Source organism: Thermothelomyces thermophilus, chromosome 4, assembly GCF_000226095.1.
Source record: "Thermothelomyces thermophilus ATCC 42464 chromosome 4, complete sequence".
Lineage (NCBI taxonomy): Eukaryota > Fungi > Ascomycota > Sordariomycetes > Sordariales > Chaetomiaceae > Thermothelomyces > Thermothelomyces thermophilus.
Genome location: NC_016475.1, coordinates 3774113 through 3784746, shown reverse-complemented (window position 1 = coordinate 3784746; position 10634 = coordinate 3774113). Strand labels below are relative to the sequence as shown.

The 10634-nt window shown below is 56.5% G+C and overlaps 4 protein-coding genes across 4 annotated transcripts; all 4 read left to right on the top strand.

Annotated features, from left to right (window-relative positions):
• The first annotated feature begins 182 nt into the window (after positions 1-182).
• On the top strand, positions 183-2027 carry MYCTH_2307473 (uncharacterized protein). Its single transcript, XM_003664487.1, has 3 exons — positions 183-462; positions 535-1337; positions 1396-2027. Exons 1-3 carry the CDS (start codon positions 342-344, stop codon positions 1645-1647), a joined length of 1176 nt encoding a protein of 391 aa, XP_003664535.1. The 5' UTR covers positions 183-341; the 3' UTR covers positions 1648-2027.
• A 1823-nt stretch (positions 2028-3850) lies between these two features.
• On the top strand, positions 3851-5202 carry MYCTH_2307471 (uncharacterized protein). The gene is made up of 2 exons (XM_003664486.1): positions 3851-4930; positions 4993-5202. The coding sequence occupies exons 1-2, from the start codon at positions 3953-3955 to the stop codon at positions 5110-5112; spliced, it is 1098 nt and encodes a 365-aa protein (XP_003664534.1). The 5' UTR covers positions 3851-3952; the 3' UTR covers positions 5113-5202.
• Positions 5203-5584: 382 nt separating this feature from the next.
• MYCTH_2315693 (uncharacterized protein) lies at positions 5585-7459 on the top strand. Its single transcript, XM_003664485.1, has 6 exons — positions 5585-5877; positions 6294-6350; positions 6407-6506; positions 6569-6777; positions 6841-6938; positions 7010-7459. Exons 1-6 carry the CDS (start codon positions 5795-5797, stop codon positions 7060-7062), a joined length of 600 nt encoding a protein of 199 aa, XP_003664533.1. The 5' UTR covers positions 5585-5794; the 3' UTR covers positions 7063-7459.
• A 1893-nt stretch (positions 7460-9352) lies between these two features.
• On the top strand, positions 9353-10551 carry MYCTH_2063420 (uncharacterized protein; the record flags this gene model as incomplete). Its single annotated transcript, XM_003664484.1, has 4 exons — positions 9353-9679; positions 9775-10050; positions 10112-10248; positions 10311-10551. Coding segments are annotated over 4 exons (981 nt in total), but the record flags the coding sequence as incomplete, so codon positions are not given.
• Between the last annotated feature and the right edge of the window lie 83 nt (positions 10552-10634).

Below are 10634 nucleotides of genomic sequence, written 5' to 3'. Positions count from 1 at the left end.
ACCAGGGGTCCCGGTTGACCAGGATTGTACTGTAGAGTTGCTAGGTACCTCGAAGTACAATACCACTTTAAATATGCTTGTAGATACCTATGAGGTATCTCAAATGGTTTCCTCAGGAAGGTAGTCGTCAGAGTGCACGGCGGGTCGCTGATGGAGGCGGTAACTGGCGGCAGTATGATTTTCTTCAATAACCCCGCCACCTCCCGCGACCGAGAGCGGCGCTGCCCCACCATCGGTTTTGAGTCAACGGTTTGGGCCACCTCTTTTTTACCCGGACCAGGTTGGCAGCGACGGGGTATAACACTTCGACACGTTCACACTCTGCAGCACGGCAGGACACAATGGCGGCCGCGGATTCAGATAAGCGATTGTCCCTCATCAAGGAGAACCTCGCCGAGGTTCTGAACGAGGAGATCATCAAGAAGATCCTCGACGAGGGGCAGCACCCCAAGATCTACTGGGGTAGGTTCAGCAATTCTCGGTTTAGAGACGGTGAAATGCGAGTGGCCAACACTGACAGCCATTCCCTCCCAGGCACCGCAACAACAGGCCGACCGCACTGCGGTTACTTCGTCCCCGCCATCAAGATCGCTCAGTTCCTCGCCGCCGGCTGCGATGTGACCATTCTCCTCGCCGACATTCACGGCTTCCTCGACAATCTCAAGGCCCCGCTGGAGCTGGTGATGCACCGCGCCGAGTTCTACCGGCACATCATCACCGCGATGCTCAAGGCCGTCGGCGTGTCTACCGAGAAGCTGCGGGTAGTGCTCGGCAGCTCGTACCAGAAGAGCCCCGAGTACGTCATGGACGTGTACAAGATGGCGTCGATCATCTCGGAGCACGATGCGAAGAAGGCCGGCGCCGAAGTGGTCAAGCAGACGGACAACGCGCCCCTGAGCGGCCTGCTCTACCCCATCCTGCAGGTGCTGGACGAGCAGTACCTGGACTGCGACGCGCAGTTTGGCGGGATGGACCAGCGGAAGCTCTTCACCGCGGCCAAGGAGTGGCTGCCGAAGCTGGGCTACAGGGAGCGTGCCCACTTGCTGAACCCCATGGTTCCCGGGTTGCACGGCGGCAAGATGAGCTCGAGTGACCCGGACAGCAAGATCGACCTGCTCGACCCCCCGGAAACGGTTGCGAAGAAGATCAAGAAGGCGCACGCTGCGCCACAAGTTGTCGAGGACAACGGCCTGATAGCCTTTATCGAATTCGTCCTGTTGCCTGCTGCGCGCCTGCGTGGCAACGGGGAGTTCCGCATCGAGCGCGAGCGGGACGGGTTAGAACCGCTCGTGTATACTGACATCGAGAAGCTTCGCGAGGATTACAAGAACGATGTGGTAAGTTCATCCTAGTAGGCTCATGTTGAAGAATATCGGGAGCTCACATACATGCCAGTTGACACCACAACTTCTCAAACCGGCCATTACCAAAGACCTCAACTCGCTCCTCGCCCCCATCCAAGAGGCATTCCAGGCCTCGAAGGAGTGGCAGGAGATCGCTGAGAAAGCCTACCCACCACCCCCAAAGAAGGAGAAGAAGGTCAAGAATAAGGGGACGCGCTACCCAGGAGCTGGAAAGGATCAGGCTCAGGCCGAGGCCAAGGAGAAGGAACTACCTGTCCGGTCAGGCGAGGAGGCTCCGAACTGAATTGTTGAGATGGAATGAAATGAAATGAAAATGATACCACCGGACTGATGTCTTGATGAAGATGAACAACGGCCCCGCAAGTGGGCGCCTGCTAAGTCTGCGAGAACATTCGCAGGATGTCTTACCAGTGCTCCTGGATGGTCTGTTGATTGTCCTGTTGACAGCGGTTCATTCGCAGGTGCGGAGGTTGGGCGACACTGGTTGCCCAGTGCAGAGTATGAACCATCGCATCAAGATGGTCGAGCTCGCGTGAGCAGCCTACCCCGGTAATTCCGGGATAGATTATCCCTGAGGTCCATAGACCACATTTTGAACCCTTGAAAGGTGATGGTGGTGAGACTGACCCTGCCGAGTAATGGGGCAAACATCAGACATATTCAACCCTAACCCTCTTCCTCCCTCCATTCTGCCCTTGTGAAAGCAAGCACAAAGGATAACGTTTGAGCCCTTTCGGGGTTTATTTCTGTCCGTCTTCTTCAGGACAGGCTCGGCAAGTAACGAGTACATCAAGCGCCATTGATTTTGTCGTGTAGTTTGGCTCGCTCTTCGCGCCTTGGACAAGGTCCGACGGTCGAACGATCGACGCCCGAAATCCGCCACCTCTTATGTTAGCATTCCCGTCTTTCGTAATATTGTACCCGGTTGATCCGATGAATCCGGCATTGTAACTGAGTGCGGCTAGCTCCCCAGTTGTTGATGCGATATTGGATAAATAGGATCGGGATGTCAGGCGGGATCCAAAATGAACTGCGTCAATGCTTACTCATTCCTCTAGAGCTGACCAAGCCTCATCAGATAGCTTCCCACGCCAAAGGCCACGAGCCGTATATACTTGTTTGAACCTCCCAGTTTCTAGCATCATTTTTTTTAAAAAAAAAAAGAAAAAAAACTCCTTGGGTTATTGAGGGATTCTTGAATAATTGGCGTATCGTTTGTTGTTTGCCCCGTCGCACTTCGACCGTCAACCCGTGTAAGTCGTAGAGAGGAATAGCAGCCCAACGGTGTCCGCTCTGCGTCCGGTTCCGAGCCCGAAGTCATCACCAGCATGAACGCAGTCATGACTCCCCTCTCTTGCGCCGGCGATGAATGTCCGTTTGCATCGGTCGGCGCCGATTCGATGCCGGAGACCCTCCATGATGAGAACGAGGCGTCAGGGATGCTCACCCCCGATTCTGAGACTCGGAGTGAAGCTGATAGGGGCGATATACCATCCGGCCACTCGATTGAAGGTCTTGGTATTACTGGGATGAGGAGACGGAAGCCCCCGGTCGCCTCTCCGTCACACGACCAGACAACACCATCACCGGTAGCTCACGATGTCCGTCACCGCTCACGTCCAGGAAAGGGGAACCGCTGGAACCGCTTCCCCCTCCGCTCGCCATCACGACCAGGAGCAGACCTTCCACAAGCCTCCTCCCCCGATGCGCTCTCCCTCTCCAACATATCCACAACCCCTTCGACCACGTCCTACGAGGACGTGATACCCGCCCATCACAACCAACAACAACACCAACACCAACACCAACACCACCACTACAACCTGGTCAGGAAAACAACCTCCAGGCACAAGTTCACCGCCCCCGTCTTCACCCGAGCCTTCACCGCCTTCGACCGCCAGAACCCGAACGCGGCCAACTCGCCCTTCCACGGCTTCTTCACCCTCTTCTGGATGGCCGTGTTCCTGTTCGTCGTCAAGATCGCCGCGATCAACTGGCGCGCGCACGGCAGCCCGCTGGGCACCAACGAGATCATGCGCACCATGTTCGGGGGCGGCCACGGGCGCGAGGTGCTGGTGCTGGCCGTCGCCGACGGCGTCATGTGCGCCGCCACCGGGTTCGGCTGGGCGCTGCAGCGGTATGGCATCCGCGGCGGTTGGGTCGATTGTAAGCAGCCCATCTCTTCTTCTTCCCTCGGTGTTTTGCTGCTCCTCTTGCAAGTTTTCGTATACTGCCCAGACGGGGACTGCTATTACTCCGCTCCCGAATGACTCTCCGTCACAGCCTAATTATAACGACCACTTACTTGACTGACAACTGTTGGCAGGGGACAGGGCGGGCTGGATATTGCAAAACGTAAGTTTATCATCCCTCTGATCCTTGCTTGCACTCTCGATGCTTCTGCCCCCCATCCTTCTTGTTATCTCTTTTTGTTTTGCCGTGTTTGGGATGAAGCAGGGACTTGTTGCTAACGATAACTCTCGCGGCAGGTTTGGCAAACCCTCTTTATCGCCGGTGTGGTCGGATTCACCAGGCTGAGGGACTGGCCCTGGACGCACACTGTTTTTTTCGTGCTGCATGGGCTCGTCATGCTCATGAAGCAGCACTCGTACGCTTTCTACAATGGCTACCTGAGTTCCCTGTACAAACAGCGAGAGCTCCTACTGGCTAGGATCAAGGAGTTGGAACGAATCTCGCCCATCTCCTCGCCGTCGGCTACTGAGCCGCCCGTCTCGGATATCCACACGGCTCACCTCGCCAAGGTTCCGTCGGCGAGAGAGAGGCGGCAGTCCCTGCCGGCCGAGAACATCCTGGACGCCGAGAAGATCGTCGCGGCCATCGACTCGGGCGAGCCGCTGGACCAGGAGCAGGTTCGCGTCTTTGAGGAGGTGTTGAAGTGGGAGGTGGACGCCCTGTCGGACGAGCTCAGGGGCAAGTCGACGGAGCCCGGCCGCGAGTACCCCAACAACCTGACTCTGCGCAACCATTACGAGTACATCGTGCTGCCGACGGTGGTTTATGAGCTTCAGTACCCCCGCTCCGGATCCATCAACTGGTACTACGCCGCCGAGAAGGCGGCGGCCTGTTTCGGCATCATCTTCGTCATGATCATGATCTCGCAGGCCTTCATCTACCCGGTCGTCATGGATACGGTGCGCATGAAGGAAGAGGGCGTCCCGCTGGCCGGCCGGTTCCGCCAGTTCCCCTGGATGCTCCTGGACTTGATATTCCCCTTCATGATGGAGTATCTGCTGACCTGGTACCTCATCTGGGAGACCATCCTCAACTTCCTGGCCGAGCTGACCTACTTTGCCGATCGCGGATTCTACGGCGCCTGGTGGAACTGTGTCTCGTGGGATCAGTTCGCTCGGGACTGGAACCGGCCGGTGCACAACTTCCTGCTGCGGCACGTCTACCACAGCTCCATCTCGGCCATGAAGGTCGACAAGCACACCGCGACCCTCATCACTTTCTTTCTTTCGGCCTGCGTCCACGAGCTGATCATGTGGTGCATCTTCAAGAAGCTAAGGGGCTACCTGCTCTTCCTGCAAATGTGCCAGCTACCTGTAAGTATTCGTTTGCTCGTCCGGACCCGCTGTTTTAGATTACTAACGCGCGTGTTCGGTAGCTGGTGAGGCTCAGCAGGACGAAATGGCTGCGCAACCGGGCGACCTTGGGCAACGTCATCTTCTGGCTGGGTATCTTCACGGGACCGAGCATCCTCTGCAGCTTGTACTTGATTTTATGAATGCGATTCCCACCCTGTGTCGGTTATCTTAGTGGTAGACCTTTGTACGGAGTACCGTATAATATAACATTTGTGATGTATATATCAGACAACTGAAGGGAAACTTCGCCTGGCGCGATGGCGTGGCGGCGGCCGTGGGAAATCTAGTCAGTAGGAAACGTTAGGTAGGCACTGGAAACGCACGATTCTTTGGTTTCGAAGCCGAATATAGCCGGTGCAAAAGTCGATGTGATGCTGCGACTAACGATGGCCACATCCTGGACCTCACTTATTAAGTAAGTCTCTTCCGTCCTCGAGAGTTCGTGCTTCAAAAAGAAAGAAGGCTGGCGAGTTCCTTGGCCGACTCGCGTTTGCCACGTCCGACCAATGAGCACGTCCCATTGTAGTGGGTCCTTTTGCCTAGGCTTCTTTTGGCGTCGACGATTCCACTTCCTCCGAACATTCCACCTCTTACCATCCTCAACAACCTCCTCAGAAACCATCACTCCATCATTGAGTGGTAGCTTTTCCTGGTGGTCTTTGCCAGCCAAGCATCGCCGTTGTTCTGATCCGACTCAGGATTCGTTGCCTTTTCGGGAAACCTCCCAACTCCAGAGGCGCCCAAATTGCAGCGTCGTGCTCACTTTGAATTTTTCTCAGGCTTCCGCTGCCGCCCATCAACAACCCCCATCGACCGGTCATCATGTCTCGCAACGGGACCACCCTCTACGTGACCGGCTTCAGCCACGGCACTCGCGCGCGCGACCTCGCGTACGAATTCGAGCGGTACGTCTAATCAAACCACGGCGATGTCTCGATCTTAGACTTCGGGCTCGGTCCTCGATCGCCTTGCTGTTGCCGTCCTCTCCCCCCCATCCCGTCTTCCCCCCCAACCGTCGTCGCGCTCCCTCGCCCTCCTTCCTTCCATTTATCTCCGCCGCCGTCGCTCCCAGTATTCGCGCTCGGTGATTTGCTCGAGGTTCCAGTCCTCGTGCCCTCGCCCCCCTCCCTCGTCCCCCCCCCTCCCAGATTCTCCGATCGAGCGGCCGGCGATGATTATATTGTTGCACCGGGCGAGCAACATGCCAAAATAAAAATGGCATATATTATTATTGGAGTTTGGCTGCGCGCCCCTTATAAACAGAACTCGCTCCTAGGTTCCCTGGGGATTTCGAATTGCTGACATTACGGGGTTTTCATAGCTATGGCCGGCTGGTCCGCTGTGATATTCCGGCTCCGCGGTCCGCCAGCAGCAGGCTGTAAGTTGCTCTCACCGTCCCATGAGATGGATTTCTTCTAACTTGTTATTCTCTAGGTTTGCTTTCGTGGAATACGAAGATCGCCGCGATGCGGACGACGCGTACCATGAGATGCACAACAAGCGCATTGGCCGCGACGACATCCTGAAGATCGAGGTATGCAGCTTACGGAAATCCACGGCACAGCTTCACAGACGTCTGTACTAATATTGATCCAGTGGGCCCGCACTCCCCCGTCGGCTTCGTGGCGGTTCGACCGCAGCGAGCGTGACCGGCGCCGGTCCCCTCCGCGCCGCCGGTCTCCTAGCCCGCGCCGCCGCGACTACTCGCCTCGGAAGGATGATCGTCGCGACCGCGACCGCGACCGCGACCGCGACTATGACCGTGATCGCCGCGACACCCGCGACCGCTCACGCAGCCCTGACCGGTATGTGTTCGCCCAGCCGTCCCGCATGATGATGGATGGCTTGGAGGCTAATGTGGATCATAGCGACCGGGACCGTGACCTCAAGGACGACCGTGACCGTGACCGTGATCGCGACGATCGCGACCGCCGTGAAAATGGCGCCAACGGAGACGATAGAAAGCGTATGTCTTTGCCTTCCCTTCACCCTCGACTCCTGGAATCAAGCTGTGGGCGATATCTGACGTGGAAACAGCCATCGACAGCCCTGACCGACCGGCTCATGACGACCTCGACGTCGCCGAGTGAACGCATCCTGTTTGGGATATCTCGGCTTGACCGCGACTGCTTCAGGGTTGTGGCTGTAAGACTTTGACTGATGCACTTGGCGTTCTCTTCCCTCCTCTGGTGGATTACTGATGTTGGGCGTCTTTTTGGCGTTCAACCTTTCCAAGCTTGTCAATCTCGTTTCCGATCTCGAGGCGTCCGAAACTCCAAACCACGTTTCCAAGCTGGATGGACCTCGCCCATGGTTTTTCCAGGATTTATAATGTACAAGAACACTTGCGCCGGCAAACACACGAGACAGCGGAACGTAAACTTTGTCCTGCGATCGTTTCGTTTTCCTTGCTCTATGGTGGGCTCAGTGGAACACTAGAATAGATAAAAACTCTTGATAGGTAGCAAATGCAGGTTGGTTTCTGAGCCGTGCTGTCCTCGTGACAACACCACAGTCCCGTGAGCAGAAGATCCGTCCGATTCCGAGCCGAGGGCTTGGCACGGGAACAAGAACTCTCGGCCGGCAAAACCTAGGTGTCTCGACCTTGAGTTGATGAAGCCCGAGAGACCCATAAATTGTACCCCCGCTTACTCACAGTTCTCTTGTAAGCTTGGAGTGCTTGACGACTTCATTCGGAATGTGTCCCAAGGGGAAATCCGCTACTCCACCAGCAAACCTACGTGGTATAGCGGGGCAGTGCGTCAATCTCTTGGTTGTAAACTTGTGATGTAATGCGAGCAATGATTTATTGGCTGGGGGACATCCGTAGCCGCGGGGTTGGTCGCTGCTCCACGTTTTTCCACTGGTTGAGGGGAGTCACAAGCTGCCAGGTACGCGTGGAGCCGTGTGGTGAGCTGCTTGTCAACATACATCGTACATACAATTCGCTTCTTCGTTCTCGTAGGGCATAGCCAAGGATTGGATGAGGGGTAGGCGAAGCATAGACCATTCGCTGGATCTAGCCGTCGTTAGCCCTATACGGTATCGACATACATCATATTGCCTACATATCAGGTCGATCATAACAGGTCATCATCAGCTTTGTGCCTAGTGGGGTGTTAGTCCGGTCTTCACCAGCAGCATACTTACTATGTAGTGTACGTGTACGGATGGTGTATGTACATACATACGTAAGGTATCTATGTAGTCCGTACACTACTGTATGTACGAATGCCATACATACGTAGGTATAGTACACTACATGTTAAGTCATGACCATGCATGAGGTGATTGCACAGGAAAGAGGCGGTGACCAAATACCGCAACCAAGGAATCTTTCCCTCCAAATCGCTTGCCGCCTTAATTGTACAACGAGACTCGGCTGACGTGTCTGACGAAATGCCTTTTTGATCGTTTAACGCTCACCAAGCGAACATGCCTGGGTGTCTTCAAACAAGAGGTATGTACATACATACATACAAAAGTACTTGTAGTGTAGTACGGCATACGCCCTACAAGTCGGCGCGGGAGCCGCGCTGTGGCTTGGCACATTTGCCTTGTTTAAAATTTTCCGCAACTTATTATTTTGGGGGGGGGGGGGGGGTGAAATGCTGGCCCACTGCTGCGGCTAACCAATCTCCACTGGCCACACGGTTCCCTTCAAAAGCTTAGAGCGTCTCGGCAAGTCCCCCTAAACAAGATCTCCGTCCACGCGCGCCCACCTGTCGCCGTGCCCGTGACAGCTCCCTCCCCCGCATGAGCACATCTTGAGGCTGTCCAACGCCGCTGTTCGACATCCTGTCACGCCCTGAGACAAGTACGGTGCCACCTATGCTACTCGACGACCCAAAGCCGGCAGCCTCTCCCGACATGTCAGCCTCGAAACCATAACCTTGGACCTGAGATCCCCCTTGACGTCCCGCCGTCTACTTCCACCCTAGTACTACTACGTCTTTGCGGTTGCGTTATTCGCCATCCCAGACACGCTCCTTATTTACAGCAGCGCGGGCTTCTCGAGGCCATTTCCGATCGCTTGCTTGCTCTGCGCGCCTTTTCCTCAAGAGCGGTGCATGCACCTCAAATTGGCGCATTGTTGGACCGGACCAAGACCCGCTCGTGAAAGTGGTGACGACCGCGACAGCGACAGTTCCGGACCCAGCACCCCCCAAGCCGTTTCCCTCACCATACGGAGCTTTACTTTGGACCTGCTCCTCACGTTTTCATCATGTCAGCTGTACGTACTTGGTTGCCTCTGCTCCCGCAGAGAAACTGCCCCGCCCTCCCCCCCTCGGCATAGCCAACCTTAACGCTTGTCTCACCCCCTAGGCTCAGTCCAGCCGGTCCAAACCCGGGCCGCCGGAGTCCGAGCTCTCGACCACGGCGCCGCTGCCGCCCGCGTCCGAAAAGCTCGGCCCTGTCGATCAATTCCGCGCGACCATCTCTCAGCCCGTGGTCGCGGCTTTCTGCGCAGGCGGCGTGGCGGGCGCCGTCTCGCGCACCGTAGTGTCGCCGCTCGAGCGGCTCAAGATCCTCTTCCAGGTCCAGAGCGCCGGGCGCGACGCGTACAAGCTCAGCGTGAGCCAGGGGCTGGCCAAGATGTGGAGGGAAGAGGGCTGGCGCGGGTTCATGCGTGGCAACGGCACCAATTGCATCCGTATCGTGCCGTACTCGGCCGTGCAGTTCGGGAGTTACAATTTCTATAAGAGGGTCGGTAATCATATTCCCGCAATCCCCTGAGGGAGGGAAAGGGTGGGTGGAATTGCTGGGTTCTGGAAGAGGCTGACCTTTGTCGCTACCTGCAGCATTTCTTTGAGCGATACCCCGGGGACAGCCTCACACCGATCTCGCGCCTGACTTGCGGTGGCATCGCCGGCATCACTTCCGTCATTTTCACGTACCCCCTCGACATCGTGCGCACGCGGCTCTCGATTCAGTCCGCCTCATTTGCGGAGCTCGGGGAGAAGCCGAAAAAGCTCCCCGGCATGTGGCAGACCATGATCTCGATGTACAGGACAGAGGGAGGCATCGCGGCGTTGTACAGGGGCATCATCCCAACGGTAGCAGGCGTCGCGCCATACGTACGTGTCCTACCCGGCTAGGACTTCCAGGGAGAGACCAGGGCTGACCAATGCGCCGCAGGTCGGCTTGAACTTCATGACGTACGAGTTCGTCAGGCAATATCTGACGCTGGAAGGCGACCAAAACCCCAGCGCTGCCCGGAAACTCGTCGCTGGCGCCATCTCGGGCGCCGTGGCGCAGACATGCACATATCCATTGTGAGCTCACCTCAACCCGTCTCGGTGCAAGCGACTCCGGGGACTGACCGCGGCGAATACAGTGACGTTCTGCGGCGGCGATTCCAGATCAACACCATGTCCGGAATGGGCTACCAGTACAAGGGCCTGATGGACGCCGTCCGTGTGATTGTCACCCAAGAGGGCTTCAGAGGCCTTTACAAGGGCATCATCCCTAACCTGCTCAAGGTGGCGCCGAGTATGGCTTCTAGCTGGCTGAGCTTTGAGCTCTCCCGCGATTTCCTCCTCAGCCTCAAGCCGGAAGAGGAGCCTTTGTTGCAATGAAGCTGGCCAAGCTGTCGGTAACCACTTCGGCGGTCCAGCCCATGCCCTCCTTTCAACAACAAAACACTTTCTGCAGACTCGAA

What these genes read in the sequence shown, in the direction of transcription:
- MYCTH_2307471 (XM_003664486.1), top strand. Translation starts at nt 3,953, where the DNA reads ATGCTCATGAAGCAGCACTCGTACGCTTTCTACAATGGCTACCTGAGT. An exon ending in TGCAAATGTGCCAGCTACCT is followed by an intron (nt 4,931 to 4,992) that starts GTAAGTATTCGT and finishes CGTGTTCGGTAG; the next exon opens with CTGGTGAGGCTCAGCAGGAC.
- MYCTH_2307473 (XM_003664487.1), top strand. Translation starts at nt 342, where the DNA reads ATGGCGGCCGCGGATTCAGATAAGCGATTGTCCCTCATCAAGGAGAAC. An exon ending in GCACCCCAAGATCTACTGGG is followed by an intron (nt 463 to 534) that starts GTAGGTTCAGCA and finishes ATTCCCTCCCAG; the next exon opens with GCACCGCAACAACAGGCCGA. An exon ending in AGGATTACAAGAACGATGTG is followed by an intron (nt 1,338 to 1,395) that starts GTAAGTTCATCC and finishes CATACATGCCAG; the next exon opens with TTGACACCACAACTTCTCAA.
- MYCTH_2315693 (XM_003664485.1), top strand. Translation starts at nt 5,795, where the DNA reads ATGTCTCGCAACGGGACCACCCTCTACGTGACCGGCTTCAGCCACGGC. An exon ending in CGGTCCGCCAGCAGCAGGCT is followed by an intron (nt 6,351 to 6,406) that starts GTAAGTTGCTCT and finishes GTTATTCTCTAG; the next exon opens with GTTTGCTTTCGTGGAATACG. An exon ending in CAACGGAGACGATAGAAAGC is followed by an intron (nt 6,939 to 7,009) that starts GTATGTCTTTGC and finishes ACGTGGAAACAG; the next exon opens with CCATCGACAGCCCTGACCGA.